Raw genomic sequence first — 15,805 nt, 5'->3', positions numbered from 1 at the left:
TACCTCCTGTTCTGGGCAGAGAAATAAAATATCAGAAAATCCTTTTGATTGTTTGTCGTCGGACCACAGAGTCGATCTAAATGGTGAATAACTTTTTTTTTTTTTTTTTTTAAATCTTTAGATGGATCTCTGGTTCCATCCGACACCAGCATTCTTTCAGATTAAAGTCAGTGTAGATATTTTCAGAGATCCTGTTCAACTAGCTGAAGGAAGGGGTTGCCATTCGTTCTCCGGGATGAACACTTTGAGTGACCGTTGTCCAGTATTGATTAACCAGTGCACCGTGACGCCAAGGAGGCCGTCGACACAGGCTCAGTTTGACACAAAACAGAGTAACAAGTAAATAAATACATGTCACAGACATCAAAAAAACATTTTTTTCTTTCCAAATGGGAGTGCGATCGATAACGGTACAGATGTTTCAGGTTTGTCAAAATAAGGCTTCTCTATTTGTGAAACAGTCATTGAACACATGCCAGTAATCAACCCGACGAACAACATCCGGTTTTCCTCAGCCGACGATGGCGCCGTTGTTACCAAAGTACTGAACGCAGTCGGTCAGACGAGCGGCTACAGTTACTGTTTTACCCACTTTTCCAGTGAAACGCACATCTGCTCGCACTGACTGATAAAACGGTTGCTTTGCTGAAGCAGATGACTGTCTGCGTCAAGCCGCTGCCGGTGTGCGTTCCACTGAAATCCATCCCCTGTGATATAAACATGCATCTTATGAGGCAGTCAGAAGTGATCAGAGAAGAACAGCTATCAGCAGACACAATGACAAACGGTTTCTTTGGTGGGTTTTCTTATTGTCCGCTGACCTGTTGCATTGTTCAATCGTACGACAAATATTGGCTGGACATGTTTCCGTGAGTGTGTGGGGGGGGTGATCAACAGATGCTAAAATATGTGGCCTGATATGATGTGATTCCTACTGACTGCAACAACAGTCCTGCTCTTACCATTGTGAAAACAAAAATGAAACAAAAAACAAAAACAAATGGTGGTGTGTGTAGGGAGGTACTGTAAACACAGTTTTTAGTCAGACTCACGGCCACAAAAAAAAAAAAAAAAAAAAAAAGATTAATAATCAATTAAGGCATCGCCACAGGCAGGGCTGTGCATTTCACCGGAGTAGAAAAAGAACAGAGAAAACATATGTACACAGGTACACTTACAGTGCTACTTCAGCAGCCTTGTGTTCCACTGGCTAGATTTGAGGCAAGAGAATGTGGGCCACAGCGGGCCTTTCTCGCTTCATGAAGGTGGTGGTGGTTGGGGGGGGGGGGGGGGGGGGCGGGGTTTGAGCCGGGGCCACGAGCTTTGCCTCTATCTTATAACATCCTGAGGGAAAACTCTCGGCCCTGCGCTAGCTTTCTGGGTGGGGCGACAATTTACATGAAAGAAGGGCAATAAGGACACAGGAGGCCTGAGGGCGTCGTCTCAGGCGGTGTCAGGGCGTCCCGGCCCCGGGGCTGAAGTAGTACCTGACAGGGGGACCGGGGAGGTCCTCGTCTCCGTCTGCCTCTGGGGCGAACGATACGGTGAGGTCAACGTAGCGTCGGTCCACCGATGGCTTGATCAGCTTCTGCATCCTGCGGCGGGCCAGAGGCGAGTCGGATTAGTAACGGTCACACTGTTCTGGCTGAAGCGAACTCAGAGCTGCAGGATCATGAGAATAAGTACTCACGTCAGCTTTAGTCTCTTCGAGTGTCCGGGCATCACAGGCACATAAAGCATCTTCACACCGTGCACCACCATCGTGGGTTCAATCCCATACTTTTCCTAAAGAGTGCAAAAAAAGAAAAAGATCAACTTTCCATTTGATAAAGAAATACTGCCAATTAAACAAACAGTAAAATACAGAGTGGGCAGCTGGATGTGTATTAGTGAGTGAGGAGACGTCTCACCCTCACTGCATTCATGAATTCAGAGAGGGTGAAGTCCTCATGGCCGAAGATGGTCCAACAGTCCCAGATGGAGAAGTAGATGTTGTTCCTGTGGTTAAAAACAAAAACGTATGGTTTATTTATGATGCGACTGTCAGGTCAAGACAACTCAAAAAAGCAATAAATGAGTGGCATGTTTCACTAGTTTACCACCAGAAGGGCACTTTGCAGCTTTTTCAGTTTTCACACAAACACCCCACCTGATGAGCGTCCGCTTCACGATGGCAGGCTCGGTGAGGACGATCACGGGAATGGCCAAGTTGAAGAAGCAGTTCTTGAAGGATTCAAACTCGTAACCCCCGACCACCTTGATTAACTCCAGAGCCACCTAAATACACAGAGTTCTAAATGTTACTAACGTTCAGCTTGAAACTGATACAGTATCATTTGTTTTAAAGTCATCAAAAGGTTGGTATGAATAGAAAATTAAACACTAAAAATCACTTTAATGTGTCAAACTGCAGACACACTTGACTTTGTGCAAATTACAGGGAAACAAATGTAAACATTCAGTCCCACAAAATTCAAATATACATGAAATACAATCTTAAAGTGTGTGTGCTGTGCCAAAAAAAAAGTCTGATCTTACCAGGCCTGCCACGGCAGCTGTTGCCGTGGCGATAGCGGGGATGATCTTGCCAGCGATGCGCTTGGTCTTCAGTCGGTCAGCCGGCTCGATGGAGTACATGGTGGCCCTGAGAGCCGACGCCGACGTGACGAAGTCCATGTGTCCGTTGCTGTCGTCGTCCTTCTCGAACTGGAGTGGACTCATCTGTAAGCCCTCTGGAAAACAGGAAACGTTTCATCACGATCGCCGGTGATCTCCACGGTCAGGGTTATTCACACTAAACTTAATGAAGTCATTTTATGTGTGTGTGTGTACCTGGTGTGACTCTGTCAGTAGCAATAGCCTCCTCTAGCTGCACGATGGCCTCCCGCTCCTCCTCGCTGCTCACAGGCATCTTCATCTGGTCGGGCTTCTTCGCCGACTCATCCGTCTCGATACACTGATGACGAAGGAGAAGCAACACACAGATTGTATATATTTTCTTTTTTCGTCTTCTGATCTTGGAATGCCGGCTCGGCCGAGCGGCTTACTTTCTCTGACGGCGAGTACTGGGGAATCTTGACCGTCGCCAGGATCCTGGCCACCGTCTCTTCGGAAAGATCCTGACGGACAAACGGGTGTTAAGTCACTGATCATGAGCATTTCAGAGTGTCTACGTAAATATGCATGAGCTACCTTTTCTGTGTAAGAGATGTTGTAGATGCCAGCGAAGAGCCGCGCAGTGCTGACGATAAACGTGAAGTGCCTGATGAGGCGAGAAAAGGGTTTGATGAGCTGCAGCGAGAATTACGCAGAACAAGGAGCTGTGTGGACTCATACTCACAAAGAGTCTTTCAAGTCAAATTCAATAGGTGTGGGAGGCCTTTTTGGAGACTGCCAAAACAAACCTGAGAAAAAGGGGGAAAGATTTTCATAAATGATTTGATTTCTGCTGAATTCTTAGAGGCTGAGGTGGAATGTTACAGGTTTGCATGCCATGATTAAAAACTTACTTCCGTCTTTTAACCTTGTGTCCAGCGGGAATGAGTGCAACAGCTGAAGAGCCTGCATTAAAAAAAAAAAAAAACATATCAGATTATTGAGAAGCTGTAAACATCCCCATCCACTATCTGGGTATTTTTGGTAAAAAACAAATTACCTTTCTCTTGAAATACTTTTCAAATTTCAGGCGGGCGACAGTGATGCACTGCTCCCACCGACTCGGCCGCCTGCTCAGCAGCTTGATGACCTGGAAGGAGCCCTCCAGACTCTCTCCAGTCTGCATGCGCTGCACAAACACACACACACACACACAGGCTGTCATGTGCTTGGATTTGTTTGGTGAGTGAGAACAAACCAATACGACCCTGGAACAAACTCATTTCAGTTTAGGTTCCACATGAAGATCAACTGGATCTTCAGTGGGCTGAACAAGTGAAACAGCAGCATCATTTACAAAATATTAAAATAATTATAATAATATAATGGAAGACGTCACATTTTTTTTCTTTTTTGTTTTTAAGAGAATCTGTTTTTCTGTCATTTCATTTTTTTAAACTGAAGCAGATTTTGTTGTCTCAAAGATTTTCTACCTTGCAATTCCCTCTTGAGTAAAGTGTCCTGAGTGTAAACATTGTTCTCCTCATTCAAAACAGAATTTGGAATGCCTCATCTAAATGATTGAAAACTGCAGATTTTTATTCATCCGGCACTTTAAGAAAACTCAAAGTAAGCCACCATCATGATGTGACAAAACATCACCACGTCAGAAAAATCCATCTGAACTGTTCTATTAGAAATGTCAGAGATGCTATCAAGAATATGGCGTCTTACCTGCAACACGACTTCGGCTGAAGAGTGGGTCTGCCAGAAGGAGTTGTACAAGGAGGGCTTGTGGACAAAGGCATTCTCAAACTGGACAGAAACATTCAGAGGATAAAAATCAGGAGGCAAAGTGATCGCAGAATGTATTCCAATAACCTGATGCAACACTGAAAAGAGCTGAGACAGAGCTGACAGCAGCCTGACCTTGTCTCTGGCCCACTGGATGGTGTGCTCGATAACAGAAGGGAAAGACTTGAGAGTGCAGAACGGGATCTCCTCCTCTGGCGGGTCCCTCTGAGAGGCAAAGACAAGGTTTCTTTTAAGGACATTTAAATACTTTAAAGTAGTTGACGAATGTATAAGAGCCGCAACAAAAACCACATCTGCTGTATTTCACGCACTCACATGGCTATTGTAGGATTCTGTCAAATTTGGCACAATGATTTCAGTGTGTCCTTTAGTTCCCATGGTTCCTGAGTCCAGGAGAGGTCTCTGATTGGATACGCAGCGGCTGGAAAAGGAACATTTTATTGCATGACATACCTGTTAAAGGTGACTATTTACAGATCTGTGTCATTAGTAAGTCTGTCCTGAAAACACAGGAAGGACATGAATGTGAATTTTGAGTGGAACAGACGGTTATAATATTTCTCTTGTTTTAGCCGGTCAGAAACGGTCTGGATTGGCCGTCCCGATACACAGACCAGCTACTGATGACATTTGTGGTTTATTTGTACATCTAGATATAAGAGTGTCTAGAGAATATCAGATGAGAGGCTGGATATCTCCATCTATTAAAAGACTGAATGGGCAGATGTAGCCAACAGAGGCTGCTATTAATGAAAGCTTTTACTTGTGGTGTGATTGTGGGTGAACAGCTCAGCCCGATATTACTCTTATCAGGCTTAGTTGTGTCCATCCTGAGTGTGCAGTACACACTCTGGTCTGAGTGAGTTTAGAGGATGTTCAAAGGGTTTTCATTGGGTTGAAAAGTGTTGTATTGCACTCAGATCTCGGACCTGTGTCCTCAATCCATCCAGAGCACAGCAGTGAGCTGATGTTTGGAAATGTCTCTATATAGAACAATAATCAGGCTTTTCTGAGTCAACATAAAGGACTGGCTCCCACCGTTTAGCAACAGAACGTGCAGACAGCTGCGATGATGATCAAAGAAAGTAAGCCAAATTATAAGCTAAACTGATAAAGAACGGGACAAAACAATCCATTTCAAATAAGAATCTGGTATCTGATCAGTGTCACGACCGACCTGTCCACATATCTCCGTGCCTCCACGTTGTCTAAAGCAGTGACCACGAGGTTGAGGGAGGAGTAGAAAGAGTCGTTGTAGATGTTTTCAGTAGCCGGACACACTTTGTTGAGATGAGCTTCCACCTGCAGGTCAGGGTTGATTTCACAGGTGGCCTCTGCTGCTGTGGTGCTTTTCGGTTTCTGGCATTGAGAGAAAGGAGGAGGGGGGAAACATATTTGTTTTGTTTTTTTTGGTACAGTGAAAACAGAGCAGATCAGAAGTATAAATCAATTGTAAAAACAACCTGAATATGATGTGGTCTGAAGAGAAACTGCCTGTTGAGGTTTGACTTTTCTATGAGATCTGGGTCCGTGATGCACACCTGTGAGAGGACAGAAAAGGCATCGAAGAGAGAAGGAAAAATGATGAAACGCAAAGGAATCAGTGCGTCACACAGAAGAAAACAAAACAATGCTGACCTCTCCTGAGCTCTTTGCTAAGCCCACCCCAAGCAGGGCAAAGTTTTTAAGCATCTCACATCCTATGGCACCACAGCCGACCTAGACAAAGAAATAAAAACATTTGAATCATTCAAAAAAAAATTCTTCACAATGCAAAAAAAAAAAACAAACTTCAAAATCTTACCATAAAAACCCTAAGCTTGTGTAGTTCAAGACACATTGATTCACCAATACAAGCTCGTAATCCATCATAGCGATCGCCCCTGGGGAAGAACTCCTCTGTAGCAAGAGCCTGGAGCGGCCTGACGACCTCCACTGCATCAAGATACAGCTGAACATAGAGAGCCAGACATGAAAGGAAAAGATAAAGACAGATTTCATTTCAGTGGACAACACAAACATTGCTAAGGACAGTTTCTCCCCTGATAACCTGAGGCAGCTCAAACCCAGGAACCTACCCACTGCTGCAGGGGTGCAAATTTCCCTGTGATGGCTTTAAGAACTTCCTGACTGGCTACACCTCCGACAGCAGCTGCCAACGGAGGAAGAGTTCCTCTTGCTGTCCTGGACAGGCAGTGGACCAACTCAGTATTAACAGGAGCCTGCAAGGAAGAAAGGAAACGAGCACAAATGCTTGAACACTAGCGTGCCATTTGTCATACGTCTTGCAGGACTCTTTGCTTTTCTCGATGAGTTAAAATAAGAAGGAGCACAGAAATTCAAAAAGGCTCACCTTGTTTTTAAGGGTTGCATTTACTTCCTCGGTCAGCTTCAACAGAACATCAGCGTCCTGTAAACACCTGATGACACCAAAACAACACTGGTCACGACCTCTGACACCATATGGTACTGGCTGCACACACTGGGAACCACGAAGCAGCAGACTGAACAGAAACTTTAAACGCCAAAGAGAAGGAGCTTTGGTTTACCCCACATTGGGAAGTCTGCTGTGCTGCTCCTGGAAAGTCTCCAGAGCCAACATGGCCGCATGTATTTGAAGTGGGGCCTGAGGAGTGAATTCAATACAGGATTTTTTTTTTTTAAAGAAACTGCATCAACAAGCGTAAACAAAAAACACTGAGGTGCGAGTCAGTGCACCTAACAAACTGTGTGTCCAGTTTAGCCAAACAAGTTATGTGGTTTAACTTGTTTTAAACAACTGCTTGGACAGACATCTCTGTAGAGATGTATTACAGTCATGACACTGAAACCAAAACTACGTCTAGAGTGAGTTCGCTGACCGAATCACACTTTTTTCCTGTAGATTTTCTTGGAACTTTACAACTTGTTTAGAACTCTCACCTCTGGTTTACTGAAGTCTGGAATCAGGACCTGAGGGTCACACAACTGCTGCTCTAATGTTTCCTGAAAAATATGAGTGGATAAGGACAGGTTATTAGAAATCTTCAGATTCATTTTTTTTTTTTTTTTATCAACGGAGATATTTCTGGCTGAAATGGAGCCTGGTTCACTCACAAATCTGTACGTCTTCGGGGTTTTGACCAGGACAAAAAACCCTCCATGTGCATATGGTTGTAGGAGAGATGTGTCTCTTATTGCAAAACTGTGGGGGGAGAGGACTGACGCCACACACATGAAGAGAGAGACATGAGCATGGCTATTCTTACACTATCATTCCATTAGGTTAGCTTAGACAGAAAATATATCAAATCTGCACTGAGAGAAAAACTACCTCCTTAAAACTGTGGCAAAAGTTCACGGTATATAAATAATCATAACTACAAAACTATAAATTGTTGGATATGCATGCATGTTGCGCAGCGACATAATGTACACACGCTCATCTGAAAAGTCAACACCATACCTGAAACCTGTTGCGTCGTGCCGTTAAGCTCCACCATGCCTCCAACCTCTCTGAAGATTACACTCTGGCCGGTCTGGAGGCCGTGTGGCTGGTTGTCCATGCACGTTACCACGCCAGGATTGTCCTGAAGAAGAAATGGAAAAGAGGAAATCAAACAGTTTCCTAACAACCATGGAATTACTCTTTAACGTTATAAGTTACTGAAGTGAAAAGACTACCTGAGTGATATTTTGAATGAAGATCTCCTTGGGTTCCTCTCCTGTGGGATCTGACACTTCAAACTCGTCTCCAAAATCACAAAACACCCGCACGCAAATGCCGTATGCGTCACAGCCGATGAACTGCAATCACCGTCATGAGAACAGCTTGGATAAATGTCTGGCTATTTTTGAGTTCCCACTGGAAAACCAATTATTTTACCAATTGCAACGTATCACCACGACTGGGACAGCGGACTTACTCGAATAGGCGGCTGCTGTGAGTGGCAGAAGTCGTTGACTCTCTTCTGTAGATTCAGTCTGGCTTCAGTCAGAATCACACACTGCCAGAGAGAAGAGAGCAGACAGAGGACAATGGTCAGCAGCAATATGCAGAGAAAACAGCACTGGTCTCAACTGTAATGAGAATAAAAAAGGAAAGTCAATTTGTTTTATCAACAAACAATGCAAACAGGCCAATTCGTGACAAAAAAATTAAGATTAAAAGAGCTGTGAATTAGATCATACTGCACTGGAAGTTTTGCTTCTTTACGAACATTTATTAGGTACTGTGGCACCAATGTTTCAGCTGAACTCCTGCCCTCACACTACATATAACATCCACAAGTCACGCCGGGAGATTTTTTTACAACTTTTCTGCAGGATTTCAGAGTTTCATAATTTATTAAAATTTTTTAAATGATCAGATGAACTGCTGAACAACTCACTGAATGAAAGACTTCAAAGCATGAATTCAAAACTCACCATTAAACATGAGTTTAAATAAAGCCAGGATCAACGGACTTACTTACCTGATACTTTCTGAGGAAACTGAGATCGGTGTTGTCGTCCAGCGCGGAGGACGATATGTCAACATGCACATACGGGTTTAACTCTGCAACACGAGGACACACCACCTCTACCCTGTGGTAACAACACAAGAAACAAACATACATGGATATATAGCGACACGGATCACATGACATGGTTAACCAATATCCAAAAACATGAAAAATATCAGAGGTTAAGAGGAATGTATTAGGCTTGTGGTGTCAACTACCTCCTCCTCTGGCTTAAAACATCTTCTTTGCGAATAAAGAAGTTGCAGCCCAGGTCCCAGGTCTCACACTGCTTTGTGTCATGGAGGGTCACTGCCTGTACAGCAACAAAGCACAGAGCTCAGACACTGTGCTCACATAACACTATGATTATAAGAAATTCCAGTATTTAAAGCATTGAAAATAATGAATTGATGGTAAAGAAGAAGAAGGTTTACCTTCACCCCAGCCAGGACAATATTTTTTGCTAAAAACAAACAAAAAAAATGTTTACATCAAATTGCTCAATGGAGCACATTGTGTAAATGCAATGCTGCAAAACAAAATGTAGCGATTTCCCAACCTATTTCAATTCCCAGTCCTCCCATTCCACTGAGAAAGACTGATGACTGGGCCATCTGGTGCATCGCTCTATCTCCAAGCACATATCGCTGGCGGCTGCAGTGCAAAAAGTAAGGAAGTGCAAGCGTGAGAGGAAGTGCAATAGCAGAGGTTTTCAAAGTACAACATGGGCCTCCAAAGTGTTTCAGAGGCAAAAACGTTAGGATCACATCAGGAATGTGATTGGGACTGCGTTCAGACAGTGGATGACCACTAGAAATCAAAAATGTAAATAAATGAACAGAAAATACTACACTGTGCAATGCTGTGGTTTTATGAGTAGCATGAAAGTAAATTGCAATACATATGAAGTGTTAAGAGTACTGTTAGTGTAGCCTTCTTTGGGGAAAAAAAGGGAAATTGGAATGATTCCCTAATGCAGAGGAATGAATAATGTACAAATATATAGACAAGGCAATGTAGACATGTTCCAATAAACTTTTAATGTATATATAGAAATCACACGTTTACTAGTGCAACATTGAAATAGGCTCTCTGGAAATTTCAATCGTATGCTAGACAGTCAAATTTTGTTAGTTGATGCTGGTTTTACACTTTCTAAAGCACAAGTAAAAAACAGGGAATAAGGGACTTCTAACCAAACCAAGTTGAGTGCGATGGTCACCTACAACTAAATGAATACTGCAGAGAATATTAACTGCTATTGACTGTAAAAATAATTGATCTGCATTTTCACCCCTGAATTCAGAGCTCTGTTGTGTGTACTTTAATAATGAAAGAGTTTTCCGGGTTGTGATGTGCAGCACTGCAGCTGAACTTGCCTGTAAAGAGAGTCGTCAATCTCCATCGAGTCTGCAGCCATGCTGGAAGGGGGAAGGGGGGGATTCAACGATCTCTGAAACACTGGATCAACCTGCAAAACACAATAATAATGATCCAGACAGAAATATAAGACATTTCAAGAGAGTGGCAATGTTCTAACAAACCAACGCCCAGATTTGAGTTAGCTACGCGGCTAACTAACTGTTAAAGCCAGCTAGTTCTCTGCAGTGTGGCTGAGCCTGACAGCTGTCAGCGGAGCCACGAGGAGACGTGGTCCTCGTTTTTACTCACAACAGTGAAACACTACTGTGGTTAACGCGGCTGCTTCAATAAGTCCAGCTGTTCAGTGAATCGGCTGAAGAAAGCTCGGCGTTAGCCGCCATAGCTAGCTAGCACTGAGTGCTGCCTGAAGCCGGTGACGAGGACACATGTCATCAACTCGTTTAAAGTGGTGACACGAACACCAGGCCACAAAAGCATCCACATAATATAACATTAATCAGCATTTTATGGTTTTTATTAGGAAATAATTGGATAAAATTGCGATTAATATTATCAAAATAAGAGCAAATCTCCCACGTAGCTACCTGTCAGTTTACCCAGCGAGCGAATGAATGGCTGTGACTGGTTGAAATGTGGAACTGCTTCCGGGTTATCCGAGTCACATGACTGCATCTTACCCAATCATCTTTCAGCACCATTCAGCTCCTTCTTTAATTGATAAATTCTAATTATTAAATTTGGTGAAATAACGTGCTATTTTTCAAACAAAGAACATATAATATATAGTAGTATATTAATATATAATGACATATATATTAGAACTTATACCAAGTACAAAAAGTCTGAATCTGAATCAGAACCAGCTTTAATGGCCAAGTTTGTACATGACAAGCAAGGAATGTTAACAAATACAAAGTCACGATTCAACAAGATACCGTTTGTAAGCAAATTAGTCTTGTCTAGTCTAAACTTATGAATATGATTCTCCTTTTTAATGTAGACAACAGGTCCCTGCCCTAGTGTCAAATCAAAAGCTCAATCTTCAAAATTTGAACTCTTAAATCTCTGAAAAGAATGTACAGTTTGTATTATTGCAGCTGTACACTTGTGTTGGACATTAGCATTCTTACAGTTAACTTCACTTTGATATATTTTTAAATGTTGCATTGCATAAATTAGGCTGAAGTTGGCAAACTCAAGAGAACGTGCTGAACTGAACTGGTTTCAACCAGAACTCATGAACAGAGCATACAAACTATGTAGGGTACTTCAGTGTTTAAAGAAACAAAGGTCAACAGACAAGTGAAACATTTACATCTTGCTGACTCCAATTCTGGACAAAGATGTCAGGGAAACAGAAGGATATTGTTGCATATTTATTGTGTTTGTTTGTACGGCTGCTCGGTTAGCATATCACACTTTCTAAACATCAATTGCACTGAAGTTCGAATGGCTTCAGCTTCATTCAGTCAGCTTCATTCAACTGCTGACAGTCTGACAAGTAGATGTATCCCTCACCTTTTGACCCTAGAGACACCCTCCCCTTTCATCATATTGGTCAAAACCACAGGGAACCTCCCTCTGAACAACAGCCAAAATCACGCTCATGCTCAGAACACACTCCACACTCTAAAGTGCCCCTCTCGTCCATCAGACACCAGCCTACCGAATCTTTGTTTCTGCGATGTGGTTTAGTCGTATGGCACTGCGCAGGCTCCAGAGGATTGCTGTTACTCCTTTGAAACTCTCCGGGGATCAAGTAGGCAAAGTGCAGAGAGAGATGTCAACCCTGCCTCGGGTGTACGTCACACGGCAGATCCCACCCGACGGCCTGAAGATCCTGAAGGAATCAGGACAGTGAGTCAAAACTGTTGTGTTAGTTAACATAAAGTAACCATTTATTTTAAATATTCTGTCAGACAGGTTGCATGCTTGTTCCTGTGATGCCCTGACATTGTCTATCTGCGTTGTTCATCATTTACTTTGAGTAAACATCACTGTTGTTTGCTGTTACTCCGGTCAGATAAGACAGAGCAACACATGTCGCTGCAGCAGAAAGTTGCAGTATGACTTTGGAAAACTATACTTCACTGTATTCATTATAATTTATTGAATCCCAATATAGAAGCACCATATGCATGAGGAATTATTCATAGAAGCATTTTACCCTACGTGAAGCCTCTGTTGTTTGACATCAAGCATGCTTCCATTGCTCGTGTGTGTGTGTAACTGATGAAGGAAAACAATATTATTTCCAACCTTTAGTTGTTTCTTTTATTTTCACAGGGTGCAGTTTGAGCTGTGGGATTCAGATGACGTCCCTGTTCCCAGGAAGGAGCTCCTTCAAAAAGTGAAAGGTGTTGACGCTCTGCTCTGCGTGCTGACGGAAAAGATCGATGCTGAATTGCTGGATGCTGCAGGTCTGATGATTAGTTTTTGCCTGTCCAATAAACTTTGTTCTCTGTTTAAGTATGTGTTTTAATGAGTGTTTCTTGTTTTTCTGTAGGCCCAAATTTGAAGGTCGTCAGTACGATGTCTGTGGGTTTTGATCATCTATCTCTAGATGAGCTGAAGAAGAGGTGATTCCTGTTTTATTTAATTCATTGATGTCAGGGCACTTGTGTACCTTCCACTGAGGCATCATCTGCAGCGATTACCTCTCAATCACTGGTACTATGCAAACCGCTGGTGACATGTGCTTGCATACCTGTGTAATGTTTGTGTGTTTCCTTGCAGGGGAATCCGCGTCGGTTATACCCCTGACGTACTGACGGATGCTGTTGCTGAACTGACCGTAGCATTGCTGCTCACAACCTCCCGGAGGCTCATAGAGGCCACGCACGAGGCCAAGACGTAATGCTAAATGCAAGACCACGCACCTATCCTCAAATGTGTTCATGCATATGCATTACTCAGAGTATTTTTCAACCTTTCTCACACGTATCAGCGGCGGCTGGGGCACATGGAGAACTCTGTGGCTGTGTGGGTATGAGCTGGCCAACAGCACTGTGGGTATTCTGGGTCTAGGGAGGATTGGTAAGTCCACTATTTATGTTAGCTCATTATTGAACAGTCATTTTGGTGTTGTTTACACAGTGTGATTGTACTTCCAGGTGTGGCTATTGCTGAGCGCCTGGCACCTTTCAAAGTCAAAAAATTCATCTACACAGATGTGGCCCCCAGACCCGAGTTGGCCAAACTCATCAATGCAGAGTTTGGTGAGGAAGAGTTTAAACTTGCACATATCTCTGGAAATTTATTGATCAACGAGACACAGTGACTGAAAGAGTGAATCACTTGTCCAAGCTCTTTTAGAAGGGGTTGAAATGAGTTGTATGTAATGACCCTGTGTGATGTGTACTGTTGCCGACCTTCTCTCTTGTTCAAGTGCCGATGGATGAACTGGCAAAGCAGTCCGACTTTCTGGCAGTCTGCTGCGCTTTAACACCAGAAACAAAGGAGATCTGCAACAAGGACCTCTTTTCCAAGATGAAAAATACCTCCATCTTCATTAACACAAGCAGGTATTCACACCTTAAATACGAAGACAGCTTCAGGTTATTTTATCCCTCTTCTACAATTCAATGTTTGTAATCTCAAGAAACTCTACACGACTCTATATATTTACATTTAAGATATTGAAACAAAAGAAATGTTGATGGTTTCAGAGAGAAATTATCTGATTATTTTATCTGGTGGTGAGCTGACCATGCTGGCTGTGCCTACAGTGTGTGTGCCTCTTTGTGTTTGTGTCAGGGGTGGGGTGGTGAATCAAGAAGATCTGTACGAGGCTCTGAAAACGGGACAGATAGCAGGAGCTGGATTAGACGTCACCGTCCCGGAGCCCCTGCCAACAAGCCACCCGCTCTTCACCCTCAAAAACTGTGGTGAGTATGTCAAATGTAATTCTGACTCCCACGAGAACAGGGATGGGAGGGCTGCACAAATGTCAACTTCCTGACTAATTTATGAATTATTACGACTAATTAAATGAATAAGTACATGTAATTTTTTTTTTAATCGACATCAATTGATATTTTCACCCTAAAATGCAGCTAACAATCCTGTAATTACAGGGTAATCACAGTTGATAGCCAGTACAGCAGGAAATATTGTGTCTCGTGAGAACAATTATGTTTGGATTTTTAGAAATGGGCTTCATGCTTCACAGAGAGTGGGTGTATTTTGCTGCCTAGAGAACTAATATGCTTTTGCCAGTTTTTTCCTGACTGAAATATATCCAACCATGACTTGATTTGAATGCACGGTGGCTGAATTAAAATTCTCATCGAATATAAAGACTGAAGTCTGAGCAGAACAGATGACTACTGTTTTGCACGTAGTGTGGAGAAACAATATTGCGGTTAACATTGGGGTAGAAGGGAGAGCTTGATAACTTCTCAGACATTCTCCCAACAGCATTCACTGGATCTATTTTCTATTGTTTCCAGAAAATGTTGCCTAAATGTGTTTTTGCAATCTCTCTGTCTTTGCAGTGATCCTTCCACATATCGCCAGCGCCTCGTACACCACCCGTAATGCCATGTCAAGCCTGGCCGCGAACAACCTGCTCCTGGGCCTGCAGGGGAAGCCCATGATCAAAGGGCTCACGCTTTAAAAAAACAACCAGTTCAACTCAGGGAATTGATCACGAATTGGACAGATGTCACCGTTTCCCTTTGGAGGACTGAAATAAGTCCATGAATTTTGGTGGAGTGATGGTTTTTTTCATTTTTGGACGTTTCAGTCAACTCTGTACAACATTTGTCAGCTCGTATTTGATTAAAGTGACACAAGTCAACTGAATTTCACCTTTTTTTATTTCAGTCTATACAACAACTGAACCTACTATACAATCTTCATGTTGTTCAACAGCAAAGACACACATTTAGTCTTCTCATGGTTACGCTACATGAATTGAACAGAATAGTCAGAAATCCTTCAGTTTTGGCATATCAACAAAAGCCCAGCTTTTCAAGCTACAAGGCATAAGGCAGTGAATTTATTATTTGATTTAGGCCTTTTAAAAAGACATTAAAAAAAATTATATCAATACAAGGGAAGTCCAGTCAGTGCACTCGTTTAAAGAATCAGATAAACTGTTGCTACAGTTTTACAAGACAGCACCTTTAGAATTGCTAACAGGCTGCAGTGCGAGGAATGGAAGCTCCGTATTTCTCAAAAAGACATCACAGCAATCTCTCTCTGAAAAGAGAAAGCACTGGGAGCCGAGTATGAAACGGAGAAACAGGAGTCGCATTAGAGATCTTGCCTTCAGTGGACAGGTTAAACTCCGTGACGTAACTTGTTGAGCTGATGTTTAGGTAGGACTCCCCGTAAGGCCATGTGTCTTTACAAGAAAATGTCAAGATTATCAATCAACGTGTCAAAATGACGGGAAGTTGATGAAGGATAACAGTGTGCGGACTGTACAGTACATTAAGGTGCCAACTAGTAAAGAAAGCGGTGACCATGACTCACTGACAGCATCTCTATCACAACACAGCAAGTATCGAAACGGACAGGAA

General features: G+C 42.8%; 2 protein-coding genes across 2 annotated transcripts; one reads left to right on the top strand and one right to left on the bottom strand.

Annotated features, from left to right (window-relative positions):
- Positions 1 to 12: 12 nt before the first annotated feature.
- Positions 13 to 10,895, bottom strand: LOC115389628 (ubiquitin-like modifier-activating enzyme 6). Its single transcript, XM_030093108.1, has 32 exons — positions 10,862 to 10,895; positions 10,274 to 10,365; positions 9,454 to 9,548; positions 9,329 to 9,357; positions 9,113 to 9,207; positions 8,865 to 8,976; positions 8,316 to 8,396; positions 8,074 to 8,196; positions 7,856 to 7,979; positions 7,507 to 7,610; positions 7,333 to 7,395; positions 6,960 to 7,036; positions 6,764 to 6,830; positions 6,489 to 6,632; positions 6,215 to 6,361; positions 6,049 to 6,129; positions 5,874 to 5,951; positions 5,588 to 5,769; positions 4,726 to 4,831; positions 4,525 to 4,614; positions 4,330 to 4,410; positions 3,656 to 3,784; positions 3,510 to 3,561; positions 3,341 to 3,404; positions 3,193 to 3,262; positions 3,048 to 3,119; positions 2,833 to 2,956; positions 2,539 to 2,732; positions 2,150 to 2,277; positions 1,911 to 1,998; positions 1,691 to 1,785; positions 13 to 1,595 (listed from the first exon to the last, which is right to left on the bottom strand). The coding sequence occupies exons 2-32, from the start codon at positions 10,312 to 10,314 to the stop codon at positions 1,454 to 1,456; spliced, it is 3,078 nt and encodes a 1,025-aa protein (XP_029948968.1). The 5' UTR covers positions 10,315 to 10,365; positions 10,862 to 10,895; the 3' UTR covers positions 13 to 1,453.
- Positions 10,896 to 11,938: 1,043 nt separating this feature from the next.
- Positions 11,939 to 14,975, top strand: LOC115389632 (glyoxylate reductase/hydroxypyruvate reductase-like). Its single transcript, XM_030093112.1, has 9 exons — positions 11,939 to 12,134; positions 12,564 to 12,697; positions 12,784 to 12,856; positions 13,014 to 13,130; positions 13,225 to 13,313; positions 13,391 to 13,495; positions 13,666 to 13,801; positions 14,034 to 14,164; positions 14,774 to 14,975. Exons 1-9 carry the CDS (start codon positions 11,962 to 11,964, stop codon positions 14,893 to 14,895), a joined length of 1,080 nt encoding a protein of 359 aa, XP_029948972.1. The 5' UTR covers positions 11,939 to 11,961; the 3' UTR covers positions 14,896 to 14,975.
- The last annotated feature ends 830 nt before the right edge of the window (positions 14,976 to 15,805 follow it).

The sequence above is a fragment of the Salarias fasciatus genome, chromosome 6 (assembly GCF_902148845.1).
Source record: "Salarias fasciatus chromosome 6, fSalaFa1.1, whole genome shotgun sequence".
NCBI lineage: Eukaryota > Metazoa > Chordata > Actinopteri > Blenniiformes > Blenniidae > Salarias > Salarias fasciatus.
Note: the sequence above shows the minus strand (reverse complement) of the source record. Positions and strands in the feature narration are given on the sequence as shown.